Genomic DNA, 14,320 nt, shown 5'->3' with positions numbered 1-14,320 from the left:
CCCCCCCCCCATTTTACAAGTCTGCCCACCCCTCTCTTCCTGCAATGCTTCTTCACTGCCTCAGGGTAATTACAAGCTGCAGAAGATACAGAAGAAGGGTGATACATTAATAAATCTCCTCAAGGCCTCTGCGTCTGTTTCCCAAATGATCAGTCACTGGATCTGAGATTGGAAAATGCTAGGGGTCTCATAAAAACAATTGATGGCCTTTTACAATCCTCCTGCTGTGCTCGTAATAAGCTTATACCCTGCATAAAGTCAATAAGAAAATAATTAAAAATAATACTGACTTCCCAGTCTTGAATGATTATTGCAGACAGCAAGAAAGGGTATGAGAATTAGGCCTCCAACTTTTAGCAACTGGAAGCTGACCTGAGAGAAGAGCAAAAACAAGCAAACAATAGGGGTCAAATACGTTCTCAAATGGGTCTGTAAGATAACAGTTCTAGTGCAATAAGTAAATCCTCTCCATTTATTTACTTCTCTGAGAAACCAGGTGACTGGGAGCATAAAAAACTGGGTTCAACCAGCCAATCACTAATAAAAATGCCTATGCATGCTATCTTATAACTTTAAACAGGTTTAAAAGTCATTCCCATCCCTGAGAGAATAAGCTCAGGAAGTCTGTTTGGCAATTAATTCATCCTTTAAATGAATTATATTCACCCAACCTTGATACAATTGGATATTTCTCTCAAGCAAAATAGTTCATTATGTGAGTCCCTGCTGTTCACTTTGGGGTCATTCAATATTTTACAAATGGGCTAGAAGCAATTCTTATCACTATAAGCTCTGTTGCTCCAGCTGTTGAGTTCTGCCAGTATTCCAGTCTGCTCCACAGAGCAGATGCTGCCTGCCCAAATAATAGTGGTCTATCAGTCATTATGAAGGTGCTATGCTTGACCTGTTGATAGAGGATGACCAGTCAAATTGCTTGCCCTTTTGGCTAATCCCCTAGTGATGATTAATGAGCACTGCATCCACTCTGCATGATGAAAGTATAGGTCTGTCTAGAAATGTCTTAAGGTCATGGGAAGTAGAAATAAGTGTCAGAGTGTGAAATCAACTACATTATTAACTTGCTTTTTTAGTTTTTTTTTTCATTTAACTGCTTGTGCTCAAGATGCCTCAGGAAAATAAAAGTGAATCCAATTTTAAGGCAGATGAAATTTGATTTTTCTTAAAAAAGCAGACACTCAAGCATATTTTAGAATAGAAATGAACAGGTCAGTAAAACTAATGGTAGACTGAATAACTTTTCAGACAGAATTCTGCTAATAATGAATATAAACTGAACCAAAGAATTCTGATTGCTGAAGTTTAATAGCCCGCAAACAGACTGGGCAAAATCCATTAGAATTGGGCAGTTAATAAATCTAAATAAATAAATAATAGGAATGATGATGATGATGACGATGACAATGACAATGACAATAACGACGACGACGATGATGATAATGATAATAAGATTTTTGTGGCTGGTGGGTAACCAATGGGAACGAATGAAGCAGGAATGATAGATGCAGGTTGGATGGGTTGGTTTTGTAATACCATTAGCCATTACTGTGATTACTTTCATTACAGTGAACAATGGAATATCCTTTCCACTTGACTGTCTTATGGTGAGGAATATTTGGTTTCCCCTCAAATCTTTTTTGAATATATCTAAAAGCAAAATAATTAGGAATATAGGCCAGGCCAAGGAGGTCCCCTTGGGATCTTTACACAAGAGCAAGGTAAGCCTGAGATTTGCCAGGAGCAGAAATAGAGACAGATTTTGTTTTACTGCATTAGGTATGATATTAAGATATAATATACTCTCTTCCCTCCTGTGATAGTGCATGGGAGGGAAGAGAATATATTAAAGTATGTATTTTACAGCAAACATACATTAATGCTCTGCCCTAGCTTGTTGTAAGCATTATTAGCCAAAAGGGCAAGCAATTTGACTCAGTTTAATTGAATTGAGAAGATATTTCTATTAAGGTTCCAATAGCAATAGCACTTAGATTTATATACCATCCCATAGTGCTTTACAGTACTCTCTGGGCAATTTACAATGTCAGCCTATTGCCCCCAACAATCTGGGTCCTCATTTTACTGACCTTGGAAGAATGGAAGGCTAACTCAACCTTGAGCTGTATCAAGATCGAACTCCAGGCTGTGGGCCAAGTCTAAGTCTGTCTGCAATATTGCATTCTAACCATTGTGGGATCCTCAACTCTTCAGCTCATCAACCCCTTTATGAAGTTTTTGAAGCTTCGAAAACGAACCTTCACCCTCATCCTTTATGAAGTTTTAGATTGTTCATTGACCTTCCAAACATTTATTATATGAAAATAATTTAATAAATGTTACTTTAACTAACAGTACTATAAATAACAATGATAACAACCCCTTGGATAATCCCATTGATCCTTGGAGGTCCATATTGACTACTTTGGGGAATCCTGGTTTAGATAAAGGAAGGTGGAAGAAAACCTGACATTAAATAAAAACACATACTTAGTTGACTAGTTCTTTTATTATCTTTCCTAAATAGACTATTTAGTAAGGTTTATGGAAGACATGCAGCAGTATTATCCCTGTGGTACAGTAATGCTAACTATAACATGCTTACAACATGCAGGAAATGCTTTATCTGTAAACCTTGACTAATTAGAGACTGTTCCTTAATTACTTGACACATATAAAATGTAAAGGCTGGAAGGGACTTTTAAGATTATCTAGTAAAATCTTCTGCCCAATGCCGGACAGTATATGGTCAAATGTCTGGTTGTTGTTAGTTATATTCTTTGTTAGGTAAACTAGGTGTGATATATTGCTGCAGGAACTAAATATGAGCTTGCTGCTTCTGAGTACAGTACAATGCAGGGACGTGCTCTGAATAGATTTTATAATGCATGCATCAGAATTAAAAAAACAACAACACTAAATTCTGAGGCATATTGAGAAGAGACACAGGGATAGGGTTCCAAATAAGTTGTTTTAAAAAGACATCTCTAACTTGTAAAGAGACTGAATTTGTGATGTGGGAGGAAAGGGTTAGGTTAGGCCACCTGAACAGGCCTCCGTTAAAAGCTGCAGTTTTTGCAGCTGGTTTTAGAAAAAGAAACATGAGGCTGAAGGAGATGCAACCATGAATCACTCCATTAACTAGACTCTTCAATCGTTGAGAAAAAAAATCTAAATGATTTCAGGACAAAATATAATTGGAAGTGCACAAAGATGGGTTTGTTGATTAATCTTTGCAGATTTTATTTTGAGTGTGGGAAATGTTTTGATTTCTGTTCAAACTGCTTGATTCCATATTCAACTTACAGCTAAAATTCTCTTAACAAGTGCAGTAGGAAAAGCTTATACTGCTTTTAGTACTAACTGAACTGGCATAGTGCCATAAAAACCAAAATCAGTTGAGGAGTCTCTATTCATAGGATAATTATACACTGTATGAAAAGGAAGTTGAAGGAAATGAGAATGTTCATTTTAAAATAGAACCCCAGTAGCTTGCAGTTCTAAGCCAAGTTAATAAACTCACTTTTTAGTAGTGAGTGGTTTCTACTTCAGATACTTTCAATCAGTCTTGACATCTAGGACAGTTTTGATGACTGCTGTAATATCTCTCTCTCTCTCTCTCTCTCTCTCTCTCTCTCTCTCTCTCTCTCTCTCTCTCTCTCCTTCCCTCCCTCCCTCCCTCCCTCCCTCCCTCTCTCTTTTGAGGAGAATGTGTTTTATAAGCTTTCAATAATGTTTGATAAAAGTTTATCGTTCTATTATGAAAGTCCAGACCAGAAGGCAGAGTGATTCCAAAGTTGAGAAGCTGCCAACTCTGTCTAGTTAGATATTCATATTTTCCTCTTAGAGAGCAGAAACGTCTTCTCAAGAAATGACCGTTGACAATTGGCTCATTTTCCTTTACAAATTCTTGCTATATTTTTTAGCGTTTCTAAGTGCAAACCTGTACCAAGAAAAGCAAATCCAGAAATCTAACTAGCAGAATAAATAGTTTTCTGAAATCCTGACTCTTTGTTAAAACTCAGACAGCAGTGAAATGCTTTTAATTTGAAAGTCAGCATCTGTTGCCTTTGACCTGATGGCTATGAAGCCCTGAATGATAGTAGAAAGCTCTTGCTAAACAGCAGAATTAATTCACTTAATAAAAAAATAATCTGGATGATGAGGATAATGACAACAATAACAAATGACAACTTTGTATTTGTGAGACTACTTAAGTAGACAGCCATCATTATTACAGAGGAGCTCCTAGGTGCCTTCTAGCTCCAACCCTAACCTGCTACCCTTTATATTTGCACCACTGCATTCTCATTTTCCCACCAGCCATTTTTCATACCAGTTTACTTCTGTTCCCTTCACCAGGTAGTGCAAATAACAATAGTTAACAGAAGTGGCCTCTTGGGGAAATTGGAGTTAATAGGTACATAAAGTAGGGCAAGATGTACAGAGGCTGTCTCATGTGATAAGACATCACAATGGTACATGGTTATGAACATTTCTGCGCTAAAAAGGGGCAGACTGTCCTCCTAGCAGAAACAGTAAAAAAAATTGTTTTGTTACTAACCTGCATATTCCTGTAATACAGCTTGCTTCATTTGGCACTTCCAGTTTAAAATATAGCTCGTTTTTAGCCACTTTAGGCGCTTAACTTTTATTTGTTTAAAAAAGTTTCTAGATGTTACTATAAAGGAGAGACTTTTGTTAGCTTCTGCTAAAGGTTTCAAATTAAATTTGAGCTTTCACATGATATAATCTCTGTTCTTGCCCTTCTGCCCATTTTTTTCCTTGTCTTCTTCCTTTCCTCACGCTCCGGAGGTCAATGGGTGCTGGGCTGCATACAGAATTATGAACTTTCCTGAACAATTTGACCAAGCGATGTTCTGTTGTCTAGTTATAAGGCCCTGAAAGGCATAGTGTTATGTTAAGACTTTGTGAGACCCAGCTTATTGGTGAGATATGGACTTCAGTTGCAGAACAAACAGTACTTTTGTACTTTATTAATCTAAAATAACTTGCCAATTACAATAAAACTCACACATTGTATAGCTTTCTATGACATTCACTTTTAAGAAGAGGCAGATGTCTAAGACTAACACAGAGCTTCACTATATAACCTGGGGTAAAAGCAGAGATTTCCTGTATATTGTGAATGATCCTCACCACAAACATTGGTTTGTCTGTGGCACAAAAATGTTCTGCTTTGATAGCTGATTCTTGTTTTCCTTTCAGCATTCCTTCCGTCCAAAATTTCTTCATGAAGTAGAGCAGCTGCATAATCAAGGTTTTAAGGTAGGTTATTTGTTGTATGAGAGCTCAGGAATGGCTATACGTCTTAGCTAAGGGCTCATCCAGAACGATATTGCTCTACTCCCTCATCTCCTCATGTAAAACTCAATGAGTATAGGTGAAATACACAGTAGAGTCTGGAAACTTTGGATAACAGTAAGGTACATGGGCAAATGAGAATGAACAAATTTTGGATTTATTCTGTAAGCAGCTTCAAACATCTTGTTTGACTAGACTTTCCTGATTAATACCACCTTATAAAGCCTTAATAAGACCACACCTGGAATACTGCATCCAGTTTTGGTCACTGCATTACAAAAAAAGATGCTGAGACTTTGGAAACAATACAAAGAAGAGCAGCTAAAATGATTAAAGGCTTGGAGATTAAAATATATGAAGAACGGTTGCAGGATTTGGGTTTGGCTAGTCTAGAGAAAAGAAGGACTAGGAAGGACATGATAGCAGTGTTCCAGTATTTGAGAAGCTGCCACAAAGAGAAGGGGGTCAATTCATTTTCCAAAGTACCAGAGGGCAGGACAAGAAACAATGGATGGAAACTAATCAAGGAGAGAAGCAAGGCGAGGACAATTAACCAGTGGAACAGATTGCCTTCAGACATTGTGGGTGCTTCATCACTGCAGCTTTTTAAGAAGAGACTGGACAGTCACATGTCTGAAATGGTATAGGAGCTCCTGCTTGAGCAGGGGGCTGGACTAGAAGACCTGCAAGGTCCCTTCCAGCTCTATTCTGATTATGATTTTGGTGATATCCAAACCTCCTCACTCAGAGCACATATCACATGGGCTAAATATGTTTCTTCTATGGCATATGTTCCACATGTGTTTAGAAACATGCAAACTGTAACTAAAGAAAGGTGGGAAAGCATAGAAAATGTTATCAATTTTCTGGAACTTCAGGTCTTCTAATATGTACATATCATGATTTCATTATTATTAAGAGCAAGAAAAACTATATTGGCTAGATTGAAAAATTAGCCCTTCTGCCATTTATTTTTGTAAGCAGTAATAGAGCACTGTGAACACTGAGGTGCCCGGTGCTAAGTCCTTTTCTGACACCAATCAATATTTCCTTTTCACCTTTAAATAAGAGTCTGTTGTATCAGCTATTATAGTGCTAGCTGGCAAAGCCTGAAACGACATGTGCCAAAGTTACTTGCAAGCTGTTTTGTAAAACACAAAATCCTGATTTGGCTCTTCAAAGTCCACTTGTTAAGTACTGACATATAGATCTTGATTCCACAGACATAAAGGACAATACACTATCTATTCCTCATCTTTAGATTATATTCCTTTTACCCTATAAATGGAATCACAGGAGCTTTCTGCTCACCTCTGAATGAAACTGATATCCACCTAGGGAAAAACTATATAATGGTATAAAAGTTTATATCCTCACTGTCAATCCTTGCCCTGAATCTGTTGCCTGTTTGGGCTCACAAGTTGGTTGTGTTTGTTTCCTATCTTGTTAAGCTTTGCAGTCCACCACTTTCAGAAAGTCAACAGCTGGTGGGAATTCATCCAACAATCACAATAGTGATGCAAGGAGACAGGCTGAGGGAGGGATGGCGAGTTTCGACAAGTGGCTCTACCTGCATACTCTTTCCAAACCAGGGATCTCTACTAAACCCCTGCAAGCCTATTCATGTCTTTTTGGAGGTCTCCTGCTTGGGGAGAATGCCGCTTTTTCAAAACCTAGTGTTTCTTTGGTGGTGGTAAGAAATAAATGATGCTAGCCTGAATGGCCAATAGACTGAGGCTGACCCTCCTCTCAGGGATCACCAGACTGTCAATAGCATGGACAGTGAATGAAGTGCTTAACTTGGCCATGCCATTAAACTGCCACTGTAATCCTCTTAAGACAATAGCACCATCACAGCTAAGGTTGTTATGTTGCCAGAGACATAAGTGAGAAAAAGTAGAATAGAATAATAGAGTTGGAAGGAATCTTCTAGTCCAACCCCCTGCTCAGGCAGGAAACCTGATACCATTTCAGGCAAATCGTTGTCCAATCTCTTCTTAGAAACTTCCAGTGTTGAAGCACCCACAACCTCGGGAGGCAAGTTGTTCCACTGATTAATTCTTCTAACAGGTGCTTTTGAGAATAGCTTGACTCCCTCTTCTTTGTGGCAAACCCTTAGATATTGGAATCACTATCATGTCACCTCTCATCCTTCTCTTCATTAAACTAGACATACCCAATTCCAGCAACCGTTCTTTGTATGTTTTAGCCTCCAGTCCCCTGATCATCTTTATTGCTCTTCTCTGCACTCTTTCTAGAGTTTCAACATCTTTTTTAGATTGCAGTGACCAAAACATTGTTGTGACCAAAATCCACAAATATTTTTTGGCATTTAAGCTGCACAGCTTAAGCATGTAAACAGCACAGATGAGAAATGGGGACAAATACAATAGTCATTCCCCATTGCATCTCCCTCTTTTTGTAGACATCAGCTTTCTGAGTGGAAAAGATCTATCCATGTTACCCTTGGTACAAGAAGAAACATGGCAAATGGCAGAGCCATCAAATTGTTCTTTACTTTATTCTCTCCCCTGAAAAGTCTATGTGATTTAAAACTTCTTGACAACAGCTGTAGGTATCCAGATTCTTTCTCTCTTATTGGATGGTGCCTGTTAGAGAAGATACAGCATGAAAACAGAAAGCCTTTATCACTTGACATCCTGCCAGGTCCTGAAACAAAAACTGTTCATGAAATCTTCAAATGAACTCTGCCCAACAGCAAGAAATGCTTTCTGGTTACATATTTGTACTATTCTGCTAGTGTGTACTTGTTAAACTTGTAACTGAACCTTTTGTGAGATAGCTGACTTTTCATATTGCTTTAGCATCAAACCACATGAGTAGCCAAAATACACATAATATGAAGAACTCTCTACATTTCATACGTGGCAAGGTCTCAGTAGGCAGTTTTACAAGTTTCAGGTCATTTGGATAGGAGAGAATTTATCTTTCTGTATAAAGATTTCAAACTAGGACAATAGCAGTCTTCTAAAATAGGGGTTCCCACTCCTGGTCCATGGACTGGCACCAATCCACAGCATGCCAGAAACTGGGCCATGCAAACAAGCAAAGCCCCATCCACGGGATGCAGGCAGCATGCGAAACCATGCCCACTCCGGTCCGTGGAAAAACCTCTCTTCACAGAACTGGTCCCTGGTGCCCAAAAGGTTGGAGGCCTCTGTTCTAAGTGATACTAATTCAATGATGGTATCCTTTTATCTTACCCAAATGTCAGATTTCCAACAGTAGAAGTAATAAAGCAATATTTTGTTACTAAATCAGTAAAAAAGGAATTCATTGCTGAACCTTAATACTAAGGATTTTTTTCTGGTTTATTTTCCCTTATCTGTGCTGTAACCTGTCATCCAGTTTCTAACTGGAAGAGAGAGAAATTATGCTAAATGGTTTGGGTCTATGACATTCCAAACCATATTACAATAACTCTTTTTAAAAAGGCAGCAACTGATTCATATCCACTCAGGCTGTTGTCATTAAAACTCAATAGGAAGCTTGTCATTGATTTTTAGTTGCTCAATCTCCTACACTACCATTGATTGTTATATGAAACCTTTTTTTCTTATCATTACACAGCATATACACACTCATCCATGTATGTACATAAATCTCTTTCTGCAGCTTTATGCTACACCAGCAACTTCAGCATGGCTCAGTAGTAATGGCATACCTGCATCTCCAGTTGCCTGGCCTTCGAAGGAGAACTCAGAATCCACACTTCCTCCAGTCAGACAGTAAGAGATCCAACAAACTGGTAATGTTCACAATTGTGCAAAACTTTCATTAGAACCAGCGGTGAGAGAAAATGACATGTAAGCTTTTGACTTTTTTTAGAACTCTGCATCAGAGAAATGGGGTCAACATAAGTGGATTTGTATTACCTGACCTGCCCACACCCACCCCTTTAGTATCAAACAATAACTATTGAGCATTTTGAAATATTATTACCAATTATTATCTTCCTTAGTAAACTTAGGTGGGTTCCAGACTCTCAGGAGTATGGAACTCTGAATCCAGTTAACTCTGCAGAAGCCACAACTTTTTCCCTTTCCTGCCATTCTGATGGATCTATCACCCTAGATTAGTTTAATTTAAACTGCTGTTGTGTCTGTAATGGTTACAGCTAAGGCACAATTCTTATGGAGCTGAAAATGGTTTAATGAGTTTGACACGTCTCTACTTTAACTCACTGCTGTGCTTATGTCTCACACTGTTTGCTTTTAAATTAGAACATCTTGATCTGGACTGTAAGCAGTCAGTTTCAAGGTGCTTTAATGCCTTTGGATCTAGCTTTAGAGTTGAAAAAATTACCAGCTGAGTACAAAGAGCTGTACTGATGGAATTCTAAAAAATGTATTTGATTTTCTGGAGATAGCTTTATTTGAGCTCTTAATCTCATTTATGCTTCCTTTCAGGCTCATAAAGGATGGGAGCATAGACTTGGTAATTAACCTTCCTAATAACAACACCAAGTTTGTGCAAGATAATTACCTAATCCGTAGGGCAGCTGTTGATGGTGGAATCTCTCTCCTCACTAATTTACAGGTATTTCTTATAGTCCCATTGAATCAGTTATTGCATCCTACAGAGTAACCCCAACTTGAAAACCTTAATCAATGTCTGGCAGCATATTATTTTTAGATGTGGCCAGCTCATTGATTTAAAATAGGGTTGTCCTTGTCCTCCTTCTCCTCCTTCTTCTTTTGGTTATCTGTATTGTATTTCATTATCTTGTCACCATTAGTTTTAAAACCATTTTTATTTAAGAGAGAGCAGACTGTGGATTTTCAGAAAACTCATAAGAGCTAATACATGGCAAAAAGATTGAAATCTGACACAGAGATCTCTTCCCTGCTGGATAGCCTTAGGCAAAACCTTCTCTTCCCCAAGCCTTATTCCTTAGCTGCAATACAGACCTAATGACAGCAGCCTACTTAACAGAATTGCTGGTATAATTAGAACAAGAGAATGTATGTGAAGACACACAATAGCAGCAGGGGAGCAAAGTTATTGCTCTCTTCCCCTTTCTTCATTCCTAGGTTCCTGTTGTCTGTGAGAGCACTCTACCTCTCTATCCCCTCAATGTTTGTCCTCTAGGCAGTGCACAGCTCATCAGCATTTCAGAGAGAAAAAGAAACAGGAGATCATTCCTCCCTCTCCTCTCTCTGCATCCTGCCAGTGCCGCTTTCTCTACCGCTACTTAGAAAAGGAAAGGACAATATGGGCACTTCCACGTAGCACACTTTTTATACTCAAATTCCCCCCAAGCAATTTGAAATGGGCTGCCAATCTTTTTCCGCCCTCCCTTTCCTCCCTTTTCTGAATCCTGGGAATCCCATCAGCTTGTGCTCTTTTTTCAGCTAACCAAAAGGAGCATGCAAAAAAAACAACAACCCATAATGCAATTGGTGTTTTGCTTAAACAAAACAATAAAACAATGCCCTCCACTCCCCACAAAGAAGAAATGAAGTAAATTGCTAGTTGTGCACATTATTTGCAAATGAACCAGAATGTTTTAATGGGATGAAGCTGCCTTATTACTCAGCCATAATTCATAATATAGATCCTATTAAAAATTAGAAAGTTAGCATGATGTGTCATTGGTGTTGCAATCAGGCTCTCAGTACAGTACAGTACTTTCAATTTTTGATTCAATGATGGCAGATGGATCAATATGTTAAAAACAAAATGCCGTACACATTTTAGGCTCTAGTAACTAGAACTACACCACTATGCTAGAATAATACAAATCTTCTCAATTTGTTGTTGTTACTTGTGAAGTCGTGTCCGACCCATCATGACCCCATGGACAATGTTTCTCCAGGCCTTCCTGTCCTCTGCCATCTTCTGGAGTCCATTTAAGCTCACACCTACTGCTTCAGTGACTCCATCCAGCCACCTCATTCTCTGTCATCCCCTTCTATTGCCCTCAATCTTTCCCAGCATTAAGCTCTTCTCCAGTGAGTCCCTCCTTCTCATTAGGTGGCCAAAGTACTTGAGTTTCAACTTCAGGATCTGGCCTTCTAAAGAGCAGTCAGGGTTGATCTTCTCTAGGACTGACCGGTTTGACAAAAAGAGAAAAAAAAATTAACTCACCAATTGGCCTGATGCTTTACCTGTCTCCTTGATCTCTGACCAAAAGAAGGATAAAATATAACTCTTTTCAGTTTCACTTGAGGAAGCCTGCCAGAATGATGAAAACTTGCTGGATGGAGAGAAAAGATAGTGGTCCCTGGCTCTTTAGGTGACTAACATGATAGACTTGGAGAATGCAGGAATATTTCTCCAATGGGAAAATAGGCAAATCAAGGGCAGAAATAGGTAAACAAATCATTCAGTTCGTCTGCATTGCAAAAAGAAATATTATTTGGGTTCCACTGAGCTCATTGGCTGAATACATCTTATGGCTCATCTGCTGAACTCAGCTCATGTTGAAAATCTCTGAACATGCTTTGAACTAGTACAGAATCCTTAGCTAGCAAAGACCTAATATGTTTCTCATTGCATATGTATGTACATACATACCCATATACTTATTACATCCTACTATTTCTGAATAAGCAACAGTAAGCAAAATTCAGAAAGGGAAAATTAGTAAAAAGAAACTGAAGAATTAAGGGTATGTGATAAAAAAATGAAAACAGAAAACAAACTAGTTTTCACCAATACCACTTATATCTTTCCATATCCCTTCTTTCCTTGAAAAACATCTTGTTTCTTATCCAGCTCATAGTTTAACTTGAGCCAGAGAAAACAAAGCCTACAAACAAAAATGTAATTTATATGTTTATTTGAAATGTAGTAAGAAAATATAGAAAACACAGAGAGAAAAACAACCAACTCTGAACATTTTTCTTTATGAATAAAAGCACAAGCAAACTATGGTTTTGAATACCTTTTTTGAAGACCAAGTTTGGGCAGAAGATTTTAATTGACTTTTGCAACATTTACCTATTTAGACTTATAATCCCTTTTCTCCAGCAGTTCACGGAGGTGTACATAGCTCCATGTCTTTCAGTTTCTCTTCACAAAAATTCTGTGAGGTCTGAAAGAGAGTGACTATTCCAATGAGCTTTCATGGCTGAAAGCAGAATTAGATCAGGATTTCCCTTGACCTAATCCAGTATCTTAACCTCTGCAACACACTGTCTCTCACCTCTTATCACAATAGTGGGAAAAAAAAATTCTATGCCATCCCTACAGCATAACAGTAAACATAATTACACTTCAGAATTCTATCCCCTTTTCCCTTTTGGTCACAGGCTAGATTCTGGAGTGTCAGGCCCTGCACCAATGATACAGAGAAGCATGATCCATAGTTCAATGTAATGGCATGGGGAAGTGAGCTTAGGAGACAGGGGAACAGCCACAGCCAAGGCAATGGTTGGATAAGAGACAGATTAGCCCAGAAAAGGAATATGGACATGGCAAACATCTCCCTAGTTTCTTGAGATATAAAGGCAACAGGGGGAGAAATATATTTTCAGACTTTCAGGATTCTATTGATGTAACTTCAGAATAAGGTAGAATTAGTTCAATTGGGTGGGTTTCCTGTCTAGACTATCTAGCAAGGTTGACATTAAGATATCATTGATATATAGAAAATTCTCAATAATTGCTTTAATTATTTTATTATAAGAAAGATTGAGGGCAATAGAAGAAGGGGACGACAGAGAATGAGGTGGCTGGATGGAGTCACTGAAGCAGTAGGTGTGAGCTTAAATGGACTCCAGAAGATGGTAGAGGAGAGGAAGACCTGGAGGAACGTTGTCCATGGGGTCGCGATGGGTCGGACACAACTTCACAGTTAACAACAACAACAAATTTTATTATATATGCCATTTTGTGTTCAATTTGAACCTTTGGGAAAAAGAGACTGTACCTTTTGTTTGCTTGATTTAACCCAAATGAAGTCTCTCAGTTCTTAGCAAGTGGCATCCCTGGCTCACTGGATCTGAACTTAGAACTTTAAGAGCCATGGTGGCACAGTGGTTAGAATGCAGTACTGCAGGCTATTTCTGCTGACTCCTGGCTGCCAGCAGTTTGGCAGTTTGAGTCTCACCGGCTCAAGGTTGAGTCAGCCTTCCATCCTTCCAAGAGTCCTCGATAAAATGAGGGCCCAGATTATTGGGGGCAATATGCTGACTCTGTAAACTCTGTAAACTGCTTAGAGAGGCCTGTAAAGCACTGTGAAGTGGTATATACAGTAAGTCTTAGTGCTATCGCTATTTAGTAGTAGGATTAGGGTATACCAGGAGAGAAGGCTAGAGAGGGAATGGGTGGGGGAGAATAACCATCTCAGGAAACAGTGATGGAAAATTACGTCCATATTGTGCTAGGAAGAACTATATAGAAATTGCTAAGAATTCAGCTCAGCTCAAATGAGACTTTATTTAAACATTTCATATGTATTAGTTGTAATAAATGCAGCAAATCAGTCCTTCCTCCTTTCACCCTCCCTCTCCCAGTCCTCAGATATAAGGATTATTGTGTAAATTGAACACAGAAAGGATTATCTTTTGCATCAGCCATATAATGGATTCTTTTAATGGAAAAATCTGCTGAAAATAATGTATAAATGATGCTTAGATAGAATTTGCCTAATTCTCATTACTTTGTTTTGTTAAACATTTGCACTCCTCATGGATTTTATGGTTTTAGGTAGCAAAACTCTTCACTGAAGCTCTCTACTATTCCGGAAAACTGGACTGTAAAAGCCTGTTCCACTATAGATGGTTGAATAGCAGCACTGCAGCATAGAAGAAACCATCTCCCAGCAATGAAGAAATTCCATTCCTGAATGAGATTTTTTTTTATTCTGTAAATCCTAATTTCAATTAACATCTTTGCACCCAACATTTTATCTTCTGCTTTGGAGCTCTATGCCAGCAGTTTTCCCAAAATGGATTTGTACTGCCAATATGGTAGCAACGATCAACATCATCTTTAGCCACCAGTAGATTAA

The 14,320-nt window shown here is 38.5% G+C and overlaps 1 protein-coding gene across 1 annotated transcript in view; it reads left to right on the top strand.

Moving 5' to 3' along the window:
• Window positions 1-14,115, top strand: part of CPS1 (carbamoyl-phosphate synthase 1) — a 158,637-nt gene extending 144,522 nt beyond the window's left edge. The window contains exons 35-38 of the mRNA XM_015831044.2: window positions 5,245-5,304; window positions 8,977-9,089; window positions 9,771-9,900; window positions 14,017-14,115. Of these exons, the coding sequence (XP_015686530.2) occupies window positions 5,245-5,304; window positions 8,977-9,089; window positions 9,771-9,900; window positions 14,017-14,115 (402 nt within the window). The remainder of the gene's footprint in view (window positions 1-5,244; window positions 5,305-8,976; window positions 9,090-9,770; window positions 9,901-14,016) is intronic.
• Window positions 14,116-14,320: the final 205 nt, after the last annotated feature.

Source organism: Protobothrops mucrosquamatus, unplaced genomic scaffold, assembly GCF_001527695.2.
Source record: "Protobothrops mucrosquamatus isolate PMUCROS unplaced genomic scaffold, P.Mucros_1.0 scaffold_253, whole genome shotgun sequence".
Taxonomy (NCBI): Eukaryota; Metazoa; Chordata; class Lepidosauria; order Squamata; family Viperidae; genus Protobothrops; species Protobothrops mucrosquamatus.
The sequence above is the reverse complement of the archived record's forward strand: the minus strand, read 5'-3'. Positions and strand labels throughout refer to the sequence as shown.